This window comes from Narcine bancroftii, chromosome 11 (genome assembly GCF_036971445.1).
Source record: "Narcine bancroftii isolate sNarBan1 chromosome 11, sNarBan1.hap1, whole genome shotgun sequence".
Taxonomy (NCBI): Eukaryota; Metazoa; Chordata; class Chondrichthyes; order Torpediniformes; family Narcinidae; genus Narcine; species Narcine bancroftii.
The window spans coordinates 72,900,975-72,920,419 of record NC_091479.1 but is presented as its reverse complement, the minus strand read 5'-3'; the positions used below and the strand labels follow the sequence as shown (position 1 = coordinate 72,920,419).

Below are 19,445 nucleotides of genomic sequence, written 5' to 3'. Positions count from 1 at the left end.
GAGGGGATCTCATAGAGTCATATAAAATTCTGACAGGACTGGACAGAATGGATGCAGATGGGATGTTTCCAATAATGGGAAAATCCAGAACCCAGGGCCATGGTTTGAGGATAATAGGCAAACCATTTAGGACCGAGATGAGAGGAATTTCTTTACCCAGAGGGTGGTGAATCTGTGGAATTCATTGCCACAGAGGGCAGTAGAGGCAGGTTCATAAAATATATTTAAGAGGGATTTAGATATATTTCTTCAGTATAAGGGTATTAAAGGTTACGGAGAGAAGGTGGGGACGGGGTACTAAACTTTAAGGTCAGCCATGATCTCGTTGAATGGCGGAGCAGGCTCGAAGGGTCGAATGACCTACTCCTGCTCCTATCTTCTATGTTTCTATGTTGACCTGAAACAGAGAAAACTAGAATTGAAAGTATTGTAGCTGAGCCTCAGACAAGAGTGTGGCTGGTTGGACACATTTCTTTACTGTTGCACAGTTGTTGGTTGGAGAGACCATTGCCAAATAGCAAAGGATTGTGGCCGATTGGACAGATTGCTGTTGGATCCCTTCAGGAATGTGGCTGGTTGGACAGATTCCTGTTTGATCCCTCAGGAACGTGGCCGGTTGCACCGATTCCTGTTCGATCCCTTCAGGAGTGTGGCCGGTTGGACACAAGGCCCATCCTCAACATTTTCAACTCCAGCCTGAAAGTCAGCTGAGTTGCAGCCAAACTAAAGTAGGCAGTCTCTTTCATTATTGAGATTGATTACAGGCTGTGGAGAGGGTGCAAGTTATCTGCAGACATTAAAAAGGTTTACAAACTCCAGTTTGATGATTAAAAACAGGATAATCCAAAGAAAGCCACTGGGATTTGCCATTGAAGAAAAGGAGATGAATTCATTGGCAGGAAGACAGAAAGACCACAGTCTGACTGGGTCAGCAGCAGAACTTTGAGCTCTGTCACACTGAGTACTGGCACACCCCAGGACTGTGTGCTCAGCCCGCTCCTGTTCATACTACTGAGCCTCGACTGCAATGCCAGATCCAGCTCCTACAGAGTTATCAGGTTTGCAGATGACATGGCAGTGGTTGGTCTCATCAGCAACAATGGTGCAAGACTAACAACCTGAGTCTCAGCGTGGACAAGACAAAGGAGATGATCGTGGACTTCAGGAGGACCAGGAATAATAGCTCAGTGTAGTGAAGAGTGTAGAGAGCACAAGTTTCTTGGAGTCCACTTAAGTAGTGACCTATCACACATCTCCTCACTTGACAGGAAGACGCAACAGTGACTGCACTTCCTGAGAAGACTTAGGGAGCCAAGACTACTGGCCACCATCCTGTCAGCTTTCTATAGGACCTCTGGCTGGCTGCATCACACTGTATTATGGTTGATGTAGAGCAGTGGAATTCAAACCTTTTCTTTTCACTAACAACCACCTTAAGTAATCCCTATGCCATCCATAGGTGCTCTGTGATTTACAAGGGTTTGCTTAAGGTGGTACGTGAGTGGTTAAAAAAGGTTGAGAACCACTGCTCTAGATCTTTTGGAGTTATGAAACCGTGCACATAATGAGCCAATTATGTACAATTAAAACAGTGGTTTTTTTTCTACTCACATAAGTAATCCCTTACTACAGGGGTGTCAAACTCAAATTCACGGAGGGCCAAAATTAAAAACTTCGACTAAGTCGAGGGCCGAACTAAATATTTATTGAAAATTTTCAACAACATCTGCATGTTTTCTCTTCTTTCAACATATGTAATGTTAAACTTTTTCTTATTAAAATAAATGTTTAATAATAGTTTTGGATAAACTCTTTCCAGAAGCATTAACAAATGAGAAATAAAATATTCAATAAATAATATTTCTCTATAGAGGATTTGTCAAATGTTGCTAGTGTGCTGTCGAATAGTAAAATCTGAGGGCTATTGAGAATGTGGGGGAATAACATGATTCCTGAAACAATCAAATGGGTGACTGATTGTGGGCATGAACTCTAGCAGGGTTATTTGCCATGCCCTTTTTCCATTGGTACAGATATCCTTTGATTGACACACTTTTCAAGTTTTATGCCTAATGAGCTTGTATCCAGGTGCAGGACCATTTTTAACCAGGAATATATTGATCACTGTGACATGAAACTATTGGAAGATCGTTTTATCCTGAGATTAAAGTTCATAATCCTTACTCAGGCCTGTGTGCGGGAGGGAGGGGTTTGCAGGCGATCGGGTTGGACAACGACAGTGCGGGGGCATCGGCTCTCGCTGCAGGGCGGCATCTCGGCGGATCAGCGGCCCCGTCACCGTGAGTCGCGGATCGGCCTGCGGCAGGGAGGGGGAGTGGGCAACGGTCCTGGCGAGGTCAGGCCCGAGGTCTCCAGTTCCGGGCGCTGGGAAGCGGCCTTGGCTTCCCCTGACACCGGCCAGGCCCCAAAACCAGAGTCCACGGTGAGACCCTGCAACGTAAACAGAGGAGGTGGGGGTGATTAGCAGACTGACGCCAATGCATTCTGGGATTTGTTGTATTACTGTGCATGCGCTATACTGGCGCGGCGGCCAGCGGGCCACCTCTAATACATTTTTGAAATGATCTTGCGGGCCAAATATAATTATATCGCGGGCCAAATTTGGCCTGCGGGCCAGAGTTTGACATGTGTGCCTTACTACTAACAGACCATCTATGGCATAGAGAATACTGAAGTGATTTGTGAGTGGAAAGAAAACCAGTGCTGAAGACCACTGGATCAGAGGTTAAGCCACAGGACCATAAGAGCGGCAGGGAGGATCACTGGGTTCTCCCTCCTCCCCCATCAATGTGATCTACCAGGATTGCTGATTGAAGAGGGCTTACAAAATCATTGAGGATGCCTACCACTGTGCGCAGAGCATCTTTTGTCTACTCCCGCCTGGAAAGAGATGCAGGAGTATCAGAGCTAAAAAGACAAGGCTGAGAAACATCTCTTCTCACAGTCAGTGAGACTGCTGAATGATTGATGGACTGCTCATTCAAATCCCCTGAAACATTGCTATTTATTAAACAACATTTATATATGTACTGCATATATATCATTAGTCTGTGTGTGTGTTATGCCTGGATGTGGGTTTACATGTTTTTGCACTGGGGACCAGAGAACACTGGATATGAATAAATTTGAACTTGTTTATTTTGAACATTTGAACATTTATTAAATGTGTCTTTAATTGTGTATTAAATATGTCTTTAATTGGACAACTTTTAGAAATACCTCAAAAAAGTTAACAAATTTAAAAAGAAAGATGTGCTTTACTTGTTGAGTGAGGAAACCAGTATGTGGTGAAAGGAAGGAAAGGAGCCTACTAATGCAGAAGAAAGAAATTTGAGGATACTACAGCCTCGTTGGTTGGCTGTTGTTGGTACACGACGTAGGGAGGAGACAACAAAAGAACTGGAAAGGTGGAAATAGAGAATGTTGTAAGAGGGTTTAGTGAGGTGAAACATGAAAATCTGCAGACGTGGACATTGTAGAAAAAACACAGAAATGGTGGAGAAACTCAGCCGTTTTGAGTAAAACTGACATTCAAAATCATGATGTTCCATGTAAATGAAAACTATTTCTCATAAGTAAAAACACAATACTGGAGAAACTTAGCAGGTCAAACAGAGTATTTTATATAGCAAAGAAAAAGATACATAACCAACGTTTCAGGCTTGAGCCATTCATACCATATAACCACTTACAGCACAGAACAGGCCAGTTCGGCCCTACTAGTCCATGCCGTAACAAATCCCCACCCTCCTGGTCCCACTGACCAGCACCCGGTCCATACCTCTCCAGTCCTCTCCTCTCCATGTAACTATCCAGTCTTTCCTTAAATGTAACCAATGATCCCGCCTCGACCACGTCTGCCGGAAGCTCATTCCACATCCCTACCACCCTTTGCGTAAAGAAATTTCCTCTCATGTTCCCCTTATAATTTTCCCCCTTCAATCTTAAACCATGCCCTCTAGTTTGAATCTCCCCCACTCTTAATTGAAAAAGCCTATCCACATTTACTCTGTCTGTCCCTTTTAAAATCTTAAACACCTCTATCAAGTCCCCCGTCAATCTTCTACCCTAGTCTGCGCAACCTTTCCCTGTAACTCAAACCTTGAAATCCTGTCCTTGGAGATCAATCCACAGGACCCTAAGAGTAGCAGAGAGGATCACTGGAGTCTCTACGATTTCACCCCCCCCCCCCCACCCATCAATGTGAAAAATCATTGAGGACCCCTTCCACCCTGCAGAAAGCATCTTTCAGCTGCTCCCATTGGGGAAGAGATACAGGAGTATCTGAGCCAGCACCACTAGGCTGAAGAACATCTTCTTCCACGGGCAGTGAGACTGCTGAATGACCAAAGGAACTGCTCACACTAACCCTCCGAGACTCTTATTTGAACAAAACAATATTTTTTATTTATTATTATAGATAAAATACTTGTCCTGCATATGTATTATTTGTGTTATGTCTGGTTGTGTGTCTGCATGTTTTGCACCGTGGACCGGAGAATGTTGTTTCGTCGGGTTGTACTTGTACAAACAGATGACAATAAACTTGACCTGAAACTACACTGATTGACCTGTTGCGTTTCTCCAGCGTTGTGTTTTTACTTCAATCACGCTGACTGCAGACTTTTGTGTTTTACTGCTTTAATTCTCATGTTTGGTTTTAGGGCAATTTACTTAAGTTTATTACTTTTTTTTTTAACGTTTACAGATCTTAATACACAAAGACTTTCTTAATTTAACTTCTGTAGACTTTTTTGAAACCTATAAAATTCTTTTTTTAAAGTCTTGAAATTAAAATGAAAACTGAAAAATAAGCCAGGTACAATTATGGCTTTCACCAAGTGTCTACTGACAAGCTGTTTTCTATTCACTATTTTTCTATTCCATCAGGCATGTGAAGAATTTATCAAAAGATGATGACATTGGATTGGGTTCAAGTTGACTTATTTTTCAGGTTTATCAAACTCGAGTTGCCAGTGGTTTGGACTGGACCCTGTGAGGCTGCAGAGGTGCTGGAGGTGAATCTCCAGACACTCGGTGACTCGGTGGGGGGGGGGGGGGAGGTGGGGGGGTGGGGAGAGTCCCCTTTGATTCTCTTTCTCTGACTCTAAGAGGCACTTCTGGTGATTTCTGCCAATGGTGGATCTGTCTGCCTTACGGCAGATAAGAGGAACTTCATATACTTTGACACTGCTTTAATTCAATGGCAATAAATTGAACCTTGAGAAAGGTACTTGTTGAAGCATCAGTTACCACAGCCATTCAAAAGATGAGGTGTGTTTAAAAGAAGCATGACCACAACAAAGATATTTTGTGTTCTTCAGCTTGATGGAGCTTGAATTGTGGAGCCAGAACAATTATAGATCAAGAGAACAACCAGATCAAGAGGGCACAAGACAAATCTCAAATCCATCTTACCTTTCCCAGTTCTTTATCTTCTAGACGAAGGACTCCTGTGCTCTCGGTGAAGAATTTAATCTTGACCAGTGGACGAGGATGAGTGGTAGTAAAATCTCCCTGCGTTCCCCATCTGAAACAGATTAACAAGTGATGATTTTCCATCATTTAGCAGCTATATGTTGTGCATAGTTAGAATATGACTTTATAATTTTATTGTCCAGACATGAAGGACGCTTGATTCTAGACAATCGATGCTTAACATCTACCATTCTGGTTGGCCGTAAAAGGTGCAACTGACTTTTAATAGTTTGTAAATGTCTTTGACATTAAGGTTAATCAAAAACTTAAAATCGAAGGAAAACTTAATAAAATAAAAATGATTAACCTTTAATAAAAATGTTAAGACAATCAATAAAACTAAAATAGAACAAAGTGATTAAAAAAATAATTTTGCCTTCTAACCCTGTAATGCTAATTGAAATCAATAAATCATGGTTCATGTGCCTGGCTCATGCATTCCAAATGCCCTTCACAACTGTGCAAACTATTAAAAATGCTCAGAGTTGCTTTGGAGTTGGGACCTCTGCATTATGCCAAATGGGTGGATCCGCAGCCATTCAAATCATGCCACATCCGGCCCTCCGCTTCGAGATGAAATAAAATGGTGACTCCCATTAGCAGACCTGGCTCTTCATTTCCATCCAAAGCAAAACTTATTCTTCAATTTAAATAACTAAAAGCATCCAGAACTTCAGTAATGACCAACATCTAACTTTGAATCTGAGTTTGTTCATCTTTACTAGGCAGCCATTTAAAAGATATGATACTCGTGTTGCTCATTACAGAGACTGAGATATTTCTTCAAAAGGATCTAACATAACCTCATTATAAATATAATAAAGCTGAACTTTTCACATCAAGTGAAAGTTCAAAGAAATACAAACGTACTGAGATAAACTGCATATTAGTATTGCTCACAGGAAGACTGATTTTCTTATCTATTGCTCAAATGGGCATAAACACACTTGGTATTTGGAAATAATTGATGTCAGCTGAATAAATCCATGCACACCTCTGTACATATGGTTGGAAGGAAGAGATGAGAAGTAACACACTCTCATCTCAATAGCAAAAGCAAATCGTACAGACAATTGCAGGTGAAACCGTCATCTCCAACTCCTATTAGCAGATTCCAATGACTCCACCAGAAAACACCTCTATAGCCTGTAATTTTACTTTAATGTCTAGTTTGCTGAATTTTCGGTCTGTACTGAAGTTTAGCTGATGCTGTTTCATCCAAATAAAACATCTTATTCTTCAACAGCTGCTGCCAACATTCATTTGTTCCAAGTCTTATGTCCTTTGCATAGATGCTTGGCCCTAAAATGTGTGTAACGAATGCCATACATATCATTTTGTAGGTGTATTCATATGATATGAAGCCTAAATGAACACTGGCTTCACCAATACGAGGTATGAAGCAAAGTTATGCTTTTAAAAATAAACTTGAATTGGGTGCAAGCTGAATAATACTGCCATGAGTGGAAGAGGTTGCATCCAATGCGTTAAAACACAGACATTCCGCTATTTGAAGAAATGCCAAGTAGAAGATTCCTTACTGTATATTAAAAAAAAGTACTATGGCAAGTGATGCCATCAATTGAACAACATGGTGGTAAAATCAAGAATTACTCGAGGAATTCAACAGGTCAGGTTGTATCCTTGGCGAGAAATGGTCAGTCATCATTTTGGATCGCAACTCTTTCTCAAGACTAAGATAAAACAGGTGCATATATAAAGAAGGAAAGAAGCTGGGGGAAGAACCCAGGAGGTGGAGAGACAGGTAAAGGGAGAAATCATTGGAAATGGGAGAAAGAAAAGTTGGAGAGAGTTAAAAAATGTAAGTACAGGAATAGTCTTAAAGAAGAGGTGGAAACACAGTAACAGGCCCTATCGACCCACAGCACCCAATTAACCTACAAACCCCAGTACGTTTTGATCGGTGGGAGAAAAACCGGAGCCCTCGGAGAAAACACAGGGAGTTCGTACAAACTCCTAACAGACAGCCCAATCCCGATCGCTGGCCTTGTAACAGCATTGTACTAACCATGCTGCTCCTTGTGTTGATCCTCAAGTTTGTTTGGCCTCAGAGGACAGGCACTTTATTGTTGAAATAGTTGGGGAGTGAAATTTCTCCAGGTTGTGATGAAGTTGGTAGCACTCCCAACAGCTTCCTGACAATGCAACTCTCAATTTTCACCACAGGATTTGTGGGGTGCATCTCCATGACATCTCCAGGGTAAAGAGTGAACCCACATCACAGAAAACATGGGTTCAAGTTCCATGCCAGAGATGTTGGAAGATGATGCTTAAGAAGCAATATGGATTATTATTGCTTTTTGTGGTGCATTACTATGCAAAACACTGCCATGTTCTCTATATTGGCTGTAAAGCACATTAGAGTTGCAGGTTTGTCAAAGTGAATTGAGAAAAAGGCACAAGGGAAATACAATGTAAAAATAGCTCCAAAAGCACAATAAAACAGTAAATGCTTGAGAATAAATATGAGGTTGGACAATTTAGAGTCATCAGTCAGGACAGCGGGAGGCTGAAGAACATTCAGTCAGTGGATTGGGCAGTGTTCAAGAACTCAGCTGACTGAATGATTTCCCCAGGGCCATTATGGAGTCTATCGAAACAGCTGTGGATGGGTGTGTTCCCACCAAATCCTTTCAGGTGTTCCCCGAATGAACAATGAAATCCAGAATCTGCTGAGATCCAGATCACAAGGATTGAAGTCCGCAGATCCAGAACATGAGACAAGGAGCAGGCATGACCCACAAGTCATCTTTTGGGAAAAGTGGAAATTCCAGACAAAAATGGAAATAATGAAGGATACTCAACAGCTGTGGCAGGGCATAAATGTCAACAAAATCGAATCCAGTGCAATAGGAGACAGGAAAGTTTCACTCCCAGATGAGCTTTTAATGCCTTCTATGCCAGATCTGATCACCAAACAAAAAAAGAACTACTGCACACCCCCGTGTCCCTGATAATAATCTACTGCAGTATCCAATGCCTTTAGGAGAGTGAATCCAAGGAATGGATCCAGTCAGGTTGGAGAATGCAGACGAGTACTTAAAAATTTGCGCTGATCAACTTGTCAATGTCATGGTTTATCTTCGCGAACGAATATTTAGGAAAGGGGCTGTCCACGTCTGCTGCAGGCATGCTAGTGGCTGACGAGGCCAATGAAGGAGAGATATGCCCAGCTGCAGTAGCTGCAAGGGAAATTCTGTTCTGAGTTTGGTGCTGCTGTGTCACGGATCTTTCCCCATCTACTTTTGTCCTCAAGGCCAGCCCTGCGTGTGTTCTTGAAGGAGGAGACAGACTTGTGAATGGTGTGTCACCAGGCCACGTGATCAGACTCTAGAGCAGGCTACTGTCAATGGTCTCTGATGGCACAAAGGGATTTCTTCAGAGAGTTCTTGTACCTCTTTTTCAGAGATCTTCAGTCACGGTGGCCCATGGAGAGTTTGCTATTTAGCACAATCTTGGGTAGGGGATGATCCTCCATCCTAGAGAAGTGCCCTGCCCAGCATAGCTGCATCTTCATCAGCGTGGTCTCGATGCTGGTAACCTCCGCCTGTTGAGGAGCTCAATGCTGGTGACCAAGTCACTCTACTGGATGTTGAGGATGGTGTGGAGGCAGCTTTGGTGGAAGTGCTCAAGCAGTCGTAGGTGGTGACGGAAGGTGACCCACAACTTGGAGCTGTACAGAAGGGTGGTCAGTACAATGGCTCGGTACACACTGATCTTTGTGCCTTTCATCAGATGCTTGTTATTCCAGACTCTTTTGTACAGCCCGCTGAATGTGCTGTTTGCCTTTGCTGGTCTGTTGTCAACCTCTTTATCCATCTTGGCATTCAGGTAGCTGAAATGGTGGACTGTCTTCAGCTCAGTTTCGCCGATGATAATGTGGAGAGGTTGGTACTCTTCCTGAGGTGCAGGCTGATGGAGAACTTCTGTCTTCTTCAAGCTGACTTCCAGTCTGAAGAGCTTGGCAGCCTTCACAAACCAGGTGCAAGTCTGTCTCTGTATGGGTAACAAGGGCAGCATCATCGGTGAAGAGTTGCTCTTGAATGAGTTGCTCCAATGTCTTGGTGTGGGACTGTAATTGCCTCAGGTTGAATACGCTGACATCGGTACTGTATCGAATGTAGACACCGTCCTCATCATCAAGGTCTTCTGTGGCCCTTTGAAGCATCATGCTGAAGAAGTTAGTGAAGAAAGTCGGCACAAGAATGCAGTTTTGCTTTACACCTAATTGAGAAGGGCTCTGAGATGTCATTGTTGTGTCTGACTTGGCCACGTTGATCTTCATGTAACTGGTGATCACACTGACGAACTTTGGTTGGGGGGGGGGGGGCCATCCCAGTCATTCCATGATTTGCCACAAACCTTTCCTGCTCACACTATTGAATACTACATTTCACCTGGAGCTGCCTGAAAATAAATCCCATGTCGATTGTGCTCCTGTTGGCTCTGAAGTGACACTGACTCTCGAAATCTCACTCCAGCAGGTACCTGTCTGTTTCAAACACAACTCGATTGTACCAGGGTGCAAGAAGTTGTGATAACCTGCCTAAATGATGACCAACTCACATCCACAGCGATGAAGTGTTTTGAGAAGCTGATGTTGAAGCATATTGCCTCATGGATCTGTTCTAATATTCAACAGCAACATGTCTATGGCAGATCCCATCTCACTGGCTCTAAACAAAACCCTGGAACATCTGGACAGCAAAGATGCAAACTTCAGGATTCTCTTTATCGAATTCAGTTCAGCAGTCAACACCATCATCCCCTCAAATGGTGTTCAGAGTTTTGTTCAGCTGTTTAAATGGGCAGGGCTTGGTTTGGGTCTCCAAGCATGATGGCATTTACCTAGTGGAAGATCTCCTCACCTTGACAGATGGAGCCATCTTTTCCACAAAGGAATCACATGGATTAATTCTAATCTTTCTTATCCTCTGCAACGCAGCACTGAGCGTGGGCAGTATGGACCAAGGTTGCCCAGTCACACTGATGTTTCATCGAAATTACAGTAGGAAATAAATCAATGTTCTTCCACTCAAACGGAGGCAGAAAAGATGGCAGCTGCTGAAATCTGGAGGTCCAAGCAGCATACATGGAGTGAACTAGACGGCAAATGTCTAGGATTTTGTCCTGAAATATCTGTTACACATTTCCCCGCAGAGATACTGCCCAACCCATCGAGCTCTTTCCCAAACGTGCTTATTTTTTAATCCCCTTTAAACTGGGCTACACAGTCACATTCCAAGTTACAGCGCCTTTGCTGCCTGTTTGACTGGGATGAGGCTCAAGACAGATTTTAGGCACTGGATTCATCAGAGTGACCAGGGACACCATTAAAAATGGTGCTCAAGCCAGAAATGTCAGTTCTGTATCTTTATCTTAGCTGTATAAAGACACAAAGATCAGCGTGTACAGAGCCGTTGTCATACCCACGCTCCTGTTCGGCTCCGAATCGTGGGTCCTCTACCGGAATCACCTACGGCTCCTAGAACGCTTCCATCAGCGCTGTCTCCGCTCCATCCTCAACATTCATTGGAATGACTTCATCACCAACATCGAAGTACTCGAGGTGGCAGAGTCTGCAAGCATCGAATCCATGCTGCTGAAGACCCAACTGCGCTGGGTGGGTCACGTCTCCAGAATGGAGGACCATCGCCTTCCCAGGATCGTGTTCTATGGCAAGCTCTCCACTGGCCACCGAGACAGAGGTGCACCAAAGAAGAGGTACAAGGACTGCTTAAAGAAATCTCTTGGTGCCTGCCCCATTGACCACTGCCAGTGGGCTGATCTCACCTCCAACCGTGCATCTTGGCACCTCACAGTTTGGCGGGCAGCCACCTCCTTTGAAGGAGACCGCAGAGCCCACCTCACTGACAAAAGACAAAGGAGGAAAACCCAACACCCAACCCCAACCCACCAATTTTCCCTTGCAACCGCTGCAACCGTGCCTGCCTGTCTCGCATCGGACTTGTCAGTCACCAACGAGCCTGCAGCAGACGTGCAATAGGGTCCGCGAAGCCAAGTCAAGGAAGAAGAAAAAAGAATAAAGTACACTGTTTGATCTGCTGAGTTTCTCCAGCATGGTGCTTTTACTTTGGTCATGGTGTTTGCAGACGTTCGTGTTTTACTTATTAAAAATGTTGTCTCTCGTGTACGTGGAGTTTGAACCACATTGGATATTTCTCTGGATTCTTTAACTGTTGTTCATGAGGTATTTAAAGAGTGCTGTTTAACTGGAGATTTATGTGACTACTAGTATACAATTAAAGTCACATATCAAAGAGAAAGAAAGCTGAATGGAGATGATCCCAGCACCCTATTGAGAGGAACGGATTTTGTTCTTAATGAGTGCAATTAGATCAGGATCCAATTGTAGTCCAAAGCTTGATGGGTGTTCTGATTGTACTTTGATGTCATTGTGGAAGCTGGCAAATAATTTGTTGCTACTGATGTGTTCCAGGCACGTTTAAGCTTCAGAGAGCATAGATGTAGCTTATTGAACTGATTTAGCAAGTTAAGAGTCATTAAACGTGCAGGTTTTCCTGCTGCTATGTGTCATCTTGCATGTATCCCATATCATAACCTTCAAAAAAAAAATCAATCGCAGCAAATTTTCTCAATGCTAAACCTCGCTGGAGTCAATAAGCTTGAAATACTCAACCAGTGGCTCCATCACAGAGCTCTGCAGTTAATTCTGTGATCACGCTGAGAAATGCCGGAAAAGAGAAATTATTCTCTTCAAGGCTTTGTCAAGAAACAACTGATAACAGCTGAGTATAAATCTGCAGTCAGTGCTAAATGGTCTGCATTTTGACAAACCTAATGAACCGGTTCTAGTCAAACTTTATGTGATGCAGACTGATACAGAGCAACAAGCAATTTGCCAGTAAGTCAGCTTAGCACCACTTCTTTCCATGCAAGCAGTGGACTATTGAAGTCAATTTCATCATCATCCAGGAGCTGGGAACCGTCACTGATTTTGTTTCTTACTGCCAGCAGGATTTGCATCCAAACCTACCTTAGCACAAGAAACAATCAGGCATGAGGGCACTTACCTAGTGGAAGTTCTCCTCTCCATCATGCGTTGTGCGAGTTCCAGGAAAATATTTTTTCCTGTGTGTGCACACACACACATAGCGCGCAGAAAATCGCACCATGCGGGGTGTGGTATTCTAAATTTCGACTAACAAAAGCAATTTGCTTTTAAATGGGATATGAGACATTGCCACTATTACATTTTCATGCTGGCTAAAACATTCCCACATTCGCTATAAATTGCCGGCACGTCTTTGCCACGGCCGCTATTAATTGTGCCCATTCTTTTAAAGACATTATTTTCCCACACCTGCTGTAAATTGCCGGTTTGACTCTCCCACGCCCCCTATAGATTGTGCATGTTCTTTCAACATGTAAAAATATTCTTGTATAGCGCACACACGCATATCATGTGCAGGGAGGGCAGTGTCTGGTTTGTAAAATATGCACACAATGTGCACATTGCAAGCGTAAAAATACAGTACTAAACAGATTAATACTAGGCCTTTTCTAGTCTGTGCAGATAAGTTGAATACATTCAAGTGCAGTGTACACCTTGACATTGTGCAACAGTGAACAGGTCATTCCGCCCATCGGATCTATGCAAATGTTTGTACTGCACACTGCTCCTCCCCGATACAGTTTAGTTCTCTTACTGTCATTTCTATCTCTTTAACCCTCATAAACTTATCTAGTTTCCAAACAAATTCTATTTGCCTCGGCTATTCTGTTACAACTACAAAGGTATTTTTTTTCCCTAAACCCTTTATTGAGTTTATTCATTTTGTCTCCTGGTTTGAACAACACCTCAGGTCCCACTCGTACTCAAATATGCTTAACCAGGAGCTATCAGGTAATTAGTTAACCAAAGTGATACATATTTGAAGCAAAGTTTAATGAATTCTCATTTTCAATCTATTATTTAATAGCCAGTGGCCTGGAATCCAAGGTAATTAAGATGTAAGACAGATTATGACTACGGTGCTATTAGTTGAAAGATGATAACAGCCATAATCATTAAAATTAATGAATAAAAGACATTTCATAAAGTTAAATTCACCTGCACCAAATAGAAATGAAAAGTGAAGCTCCGATGACTCAGGTTGGATTCCAACTGAGGATGCTGTCTGGTGCAAGTCTGTCCTGGGTGCTTCAGTCAAACAAGAAAAGTCTGCAGATGCTGTGGTTGAGTGCAATGCACAAATGCACTGGAAAAACTCGACAAGTCATGCAGCATCAATGGAGTTAAACATGAAAGTCTGGAGATATTCGTGTCGCGTGCAATACACAAACATCACACAGCATCAGCAGGTCATTTATGACGTGCACTCCTCATTCTATGTGGTAAGCAGAAATGAGAAATGTCGATTTAATACCAACCCTTGGACTTCTTGACTGACACTTCACCTTAGGTGCAGAAACAAGAGGGCTCATGCAAGGTTTAATAGAATTCTAAACAATCAGCTCCACCTAATTCATTCAATGTACACTCTAGGCAAATCTTTGTCTCAGGAAATCACTGCTGGAATGATCAGTAACGATGCCATTCCCCCAGGATTAAAGATTAATTTTAAGAACACTGCCATAACGAAACAGAATGATTATAGATGATGTATTGCTTCAGGGCTTTACTTGATTACCTATGGGATAGTTCCAAAAGCAGACAGGAAAGAGTGCTGTTTGATGACAAAAAGTATCATCTAGTCAGTCACTTTCCAATGAGTTCAAAATAAATGAGAGGAGTCATCAGCAAGAGGCTACTTGGAACTTGTATTCATCAATCCCTCTTCTTCTTGCTGCTCTGTCCAAAATCCCACGAGAGCAGCTCATTGGCTTTGCCCTTCCACCATCTCTGCCATCTGTGCTTGTTTCTCCTCCTCCAATTACAGCCTCTTTCTTTCCCACAAGTGTAACAATCCTCAGCAACCTGCTGGGGTTTCATCTGCTTGTTTCCTCTGCCCTTGCATCTCTCTTCAAATGAATAGGGTCACAGGGCATATGCCAGTTGGGCAGAGTCAATGTAAAACCAACCCTGGGTTGGAAAAGAATAAAAATCTGCTGGAAATCCAAAACTAAAACACTAATAGCTAGAAGCACATGAAAGTTCCAGCTTGGAGAAACAATCAATATTTTGGGTCTTGTGTTCAAAGAGCTTTAAGATCAGAGGGAACATCTGTGATAAGGTGCAGGACAAAGTTCTGACAGTAACATTTAGGAGTAACTGGAGACAGAAAGGACAAAAAGAATAAAAAAGAAAGGTTCATCCACAACTATGGGGAGGAAGAGAAGATCTCAAGTTGCTAAATTCAATGTTAAAATCCAGATTCTGTTCACTAGGCAGCATTGAAGCACTTTTCACTTTGGCTTGGCTTCGCGGACGAAGATTTATAGAGGGGTATGTCCACGTCTGCTGCAGGTTCGTTGGTGATTGACAAGTCCGATGCGAGACAGGCAGGCACGGTTGTAGCCGTTGCAAGGGAAAATTGGTTGGTTGGGGTTGGGTTTTTCCTCCTTTCTTTTGTCAGTGAGGTGGGCTCTGCGGTCTTCTTCAAAGGAGGTTGCTGCCCGCCGAACTGTAAGGCGCCAAGATGCACGGTTTGAGGCGAGATAAGCCCACTGGCAGTGGTCAATGTGGCAGGCACCAAGAAATTTCTTTAAGCAGTCCTTGTACCTCTTCTTTGGTGCACCTCTGTCTCGGTGGCCAGTGGAGAGCTCGCCATAGAACACGATCTTGGGAAGGCGATGGTCCTCCATTCTGGAGACGTGACCCACCCAGCGCAGTTGGGTCTTCAGCAGTATGGATTCGATGCTTGCAGACTCTGCCAGCTCGAGTACTTCGATGTTGGTGATGAAATCACTCCAATGAATGTTGAGGATAATGTTGAGGATGGAGCGGAGACAGCGCTGATGGAAGCATTCTAGGAGCCGTAGGTGATGCCAGTAGAGGACCCATGATTCGAAGCCGAACAGGAGCGTGGGTATGACAACGGCTCTGTACACGCTGATCTTTGTGTGTTTCTTCAGGTTGGCTGTACATTCCTCCATCCCATTCTCACTCTGACCTCTCTGATTTGAGGGTGCTGCGGAGGTTGGAGATTTTCAGAGATATCTCTGTGATGGGATACATGCAGGCCAGTACTGTCAAGATATCTTTTTGTTTCTTCTTTAAACACTGGCAGAGACAAAAAAAATAACAACTTCACTTTTTGCAGTGACCACAGATTTTAAGGCCCGTTATTCCTAATCCCTTCACGGCCTTGTCCATTCCTATTTCTATCACCTTCACAGTCCCTCTTGTCCTCAGTCTGCGTTGAGTTGAAAATCAACTGCTTTGACTGCAGGTCCTTGGAGTCACAGCAAACACCTTTAAAGTGGGCAAACATCTCTTTCGGATGAACCTTTTGATTTCCTGCAATAACACCCTGCTATGGCGTTTGGTGCCTAGTTTTATTTAGGGATGGCCTGAGTCAGCATGCTCGAGAAACATTGTAAATGCTAGCTGCTTCTGGTACACAGCAGCAGACTTGATCTGACTGATCATCTCTCCAGTGAATTGAAGCGAGTTGGGTGGAACAGGACTCCTGTCAGTACTGCCTCACAGCTCCAGTGATCCGGGGCCAATCCTGACCTCTGGTGCTACCCGTGTTTCTACAGTGATACAGTCAGCAACAGCAGCTGGAACAGGACAAGCTGGCAAGCTTGTGGAAAACCCCATTTGGAAGACGGGTTGTGAGTTCTTAGTTTCAGCCTGGTCAAAGCCCTTGTGGTTCATGCAAGAAGAGAGGACTGGCTGTCCAATGCTTCACTAGAAATTAGAGAAAGAAGAAGGAACTCTGTGGTGACCTGAAAAAAAAAGTTATCATCTGGAGAACCCTGAGAGGGCAAGTTTCTTTGGCAAGACACTGAAGTGGCTGGGTGTCCATTGTACAACAAATCTCTCTCTGAAAACCGACAAGAACCTTCCTGAGTGGTAACCATTTACCTTTCAAGCAACAAAGCCTGGTGAACTTTACAAATGTTAAATCTTTGCTAAATAAAGTGCACTGTTTGACCTGCCAAGTTTCTTCAACATTGTGGTTTTACTTTAATCACAGTGTCTGTAGACTATTTCTGCATAACCTGCCATTTGATACCTGGGCAAAGGTTATTTTTCAAAAAATAAAAATCTAATTTTAACATTTAATTAAGTCAACCCTTTCCAATAATGGAGTCTTCTCAAATCTGCAAGGCCTTGTGCCATTCTCCTTCCCGTCTTTTAGCCACATTTAACTGGGCACCCTTTCAAAATGTTTCAAATCCATAATCCTTTCTCATCATCCACTTCCTTATTTTTTGAAATCTGCCCTTGTCATGCTCATTTATAACCCAGAGGTAATGGCTGTAAAAATGCTCACTGCTATTTTTTCCCCATCTGCAAGTTATCTGGAGATAATTTTGATGGAAGAGCACTCCAGACTTTTATGGGGTGTCTGAAAGAAGAATTGCAAGTGTCAGTTGAAGAGTCTACTCAGATTTCTTTGCCTGTAACACTCTCACTGCATGGAACTGCTACCTAATTTAGTGCAAGGCCAAAGGCAGGGTAGGAAATAAGAGTTCAGTTAAAGACTACAGATTATCCAGCAGCAGTAAAGTGAGTAAATTGATCAGATTTTTTTTCCACTATTTGGGCTATATTCCTGACTTTTATTGAGCCCTGCTCCAAATGCATCAGAGGGCAATCCTACAGCCAGACTTCTTCAGGTTCTCTTCCTTCAAGGCACAGATTTGTTCATCAAACAGCCAACTTGTAAACAGCCATTTTAATGATTAACAATGCACAACAAAAGGATCATGGAAATTCACCTCTAGCTACCTATTTGTCATTGACAATGACGTTGGGGAGGGGTCTGTGTTCATTTGCTTTGGCCCCCAAACTGAAAAGTTAGAACACAGAAAATTACAGCAGAATACAGACCCTTCAGCCCATGATTTTATGCCAACCCACTCAACAAACTAAATCTCTTCTGCTTCACACCTATAATCCTCTCTTTTTCTTGCATCCATTTGAGTAAAATTTAAAACAAATTTTAAATGCCGTTTAAAAAGACATTTAAACGAGTCTTTTAAATGTGCCGATTGTACCAGCCTCCACCACCAGCCCTGGCAATGGATTCCAGGCACCCACTACTCTCTGTATAAAAATCTTACCCCTGACGCCTTCCCTAAACTTTCCTCCCCTCACCTTGTACAGCTGTTCTCTGGTGTTTCCTACTCTCACCTCAGGAGAAAGTTGCTGGTTTTTCACCTCATCGATGCCTCTCATTATCCTGAAGATCTCTTATAAGTCACTTCCCATCCTTTTTTGCTCAAAAGAAAAAAGCCCTTGCTCTGTTAACCTTGCCTCATGAGACAGATTCTTCCATCTAGGCAATGTCCTGGTAAATATCCTCTCCATAACTTGCATGTCCTTCCTGTAATGAGGAAACCAGAACACAACACAATTATTCCAAGTGTGGTCTAACCAGAGTTTTTTTTAAGCGAGTTGCAACATTACCTCATGACTCTTAACCTAATGACAACCTTCTACAATGTCCAAAACACCTCCAACCTTTGTGCCATCTGCAAACTTACTGTCCCATCCCTCTACTTTGTCCAGGCAGTTTATAAAAATAACAAAGAACTGGTGTTCAGGACAGATCCCTGTGGCACTCCACTAGTCACTGACCTCCAGACAGAATATGTTCCCTTTGCTACTATCCTCTGCATTTTGCAAGGAAGCAAGTTCTCTCCTCAAGTCACTAATTATTGATTTGATAAGATACTCTTTACATCTCGTATACAAGATGTTTTATTATTTAATGGCACCTTAAAAAAGTGAGCTGCTGAGACCCCTTCTGGAGTACATTTCTTGCAATCCCATTTTTCACCTGAATGTCATAAATAAATTCTGAGGAAAAAAAAACTTTTTGAAGTAATATGGAATGAAAACTATCTGTTCATTGATCTCTTTGTCTTTGCTTTCAACAGAGCTTCAGACATTTAAACACAAGAGAGACTTTGCAAAGTTACTGTTTGTTCAGCCTCTTCATCTTGTGTCCTTCAGATTTTTGATGAAAAACTGTTTTTCTCTTTCTTCTGGGCTTCTCAAGAAAAAGAAAAATGCATAATTTATTTACAAAGAAATTGAAGGCGACCAGGGTTTTTTATAAACGGACAGCCGAATTGATGAATTTTTGATCTTTCCATCAAAACTAGAGTTAATTTGAGGTTTCTCTTCACGTCAAACATTCTAAATGCTCAGTTTACTCAATGTAGCAGTAGGTAAAGACATCATTTGCAGATAAAAGCAAAAGGCTGCTAACAATTAAATTCGCCCCCCATTTCACAAGATGAAAGCATTGGCAAAGTAAAAGGATTCTGCCTCTGCAACTTCAGTTCAACTCCTCAAACAGGAATTATATAATAGTCTCCAGTTTTTTACATGTATTGTTAATAAACGTGTTACTTACTGAGAATCTACTGAGAACCATTTCATAATCTTTCCTCCCAATAGTTCCAATTGTTTGCACAATAATGAATTGTTTTGAATGAAGCTCTCAATTCTAATTACCAGTGCAAAGAAACTGAAATCAAAACTTCCATTTTACATCAGTACATTCATCAAAATACACAATTCGATATTTATTCTTTAACTTATCTTGTAAGAAAAGAAAGGAAAATAACAAGCATTTGTCAGAATGGTCATGGGGGTCAAATTTGCAGGGATAGGATAGAAACATGGACCATATAAAAAGAACAGACCTCCTCAGCCCATTAAAAAAAACCTCACCTGCCATTCAATACATCACGGCTGATCTAATACTGGAGATCCTGAAACTGGATGTTGGCCACAGCACTCAGAAAGAGCGAGA

At 42.6% G+C, this 19,445-nt stretch overlaps 1 protein-coding gene across 2 annotated transcripts in view; it reads right to left on the bottom strand.

Annotated features, from left to right (window-relative positions):
• Positions 1-19,445, bottom strand: part of cadps2 (Ca++-dependent secretion activator 2) — a 533,161-nt gene that overhangs the window by 277,304 nt on the left and 236,412 nt on the right. For both annotated transcript variants that reach the window (XM_069903385.1, XM_069903386.1), the window contains exon 7: positions 5,440-5,551. In XM_069903385.1, the coding sequence (XP_069759486.1) occupies positions 5,440-5,551 (112 nt within the window). The remainder of the gene's footprint in view (positions 1-5,439; positions 5,552-19,445) is intronic.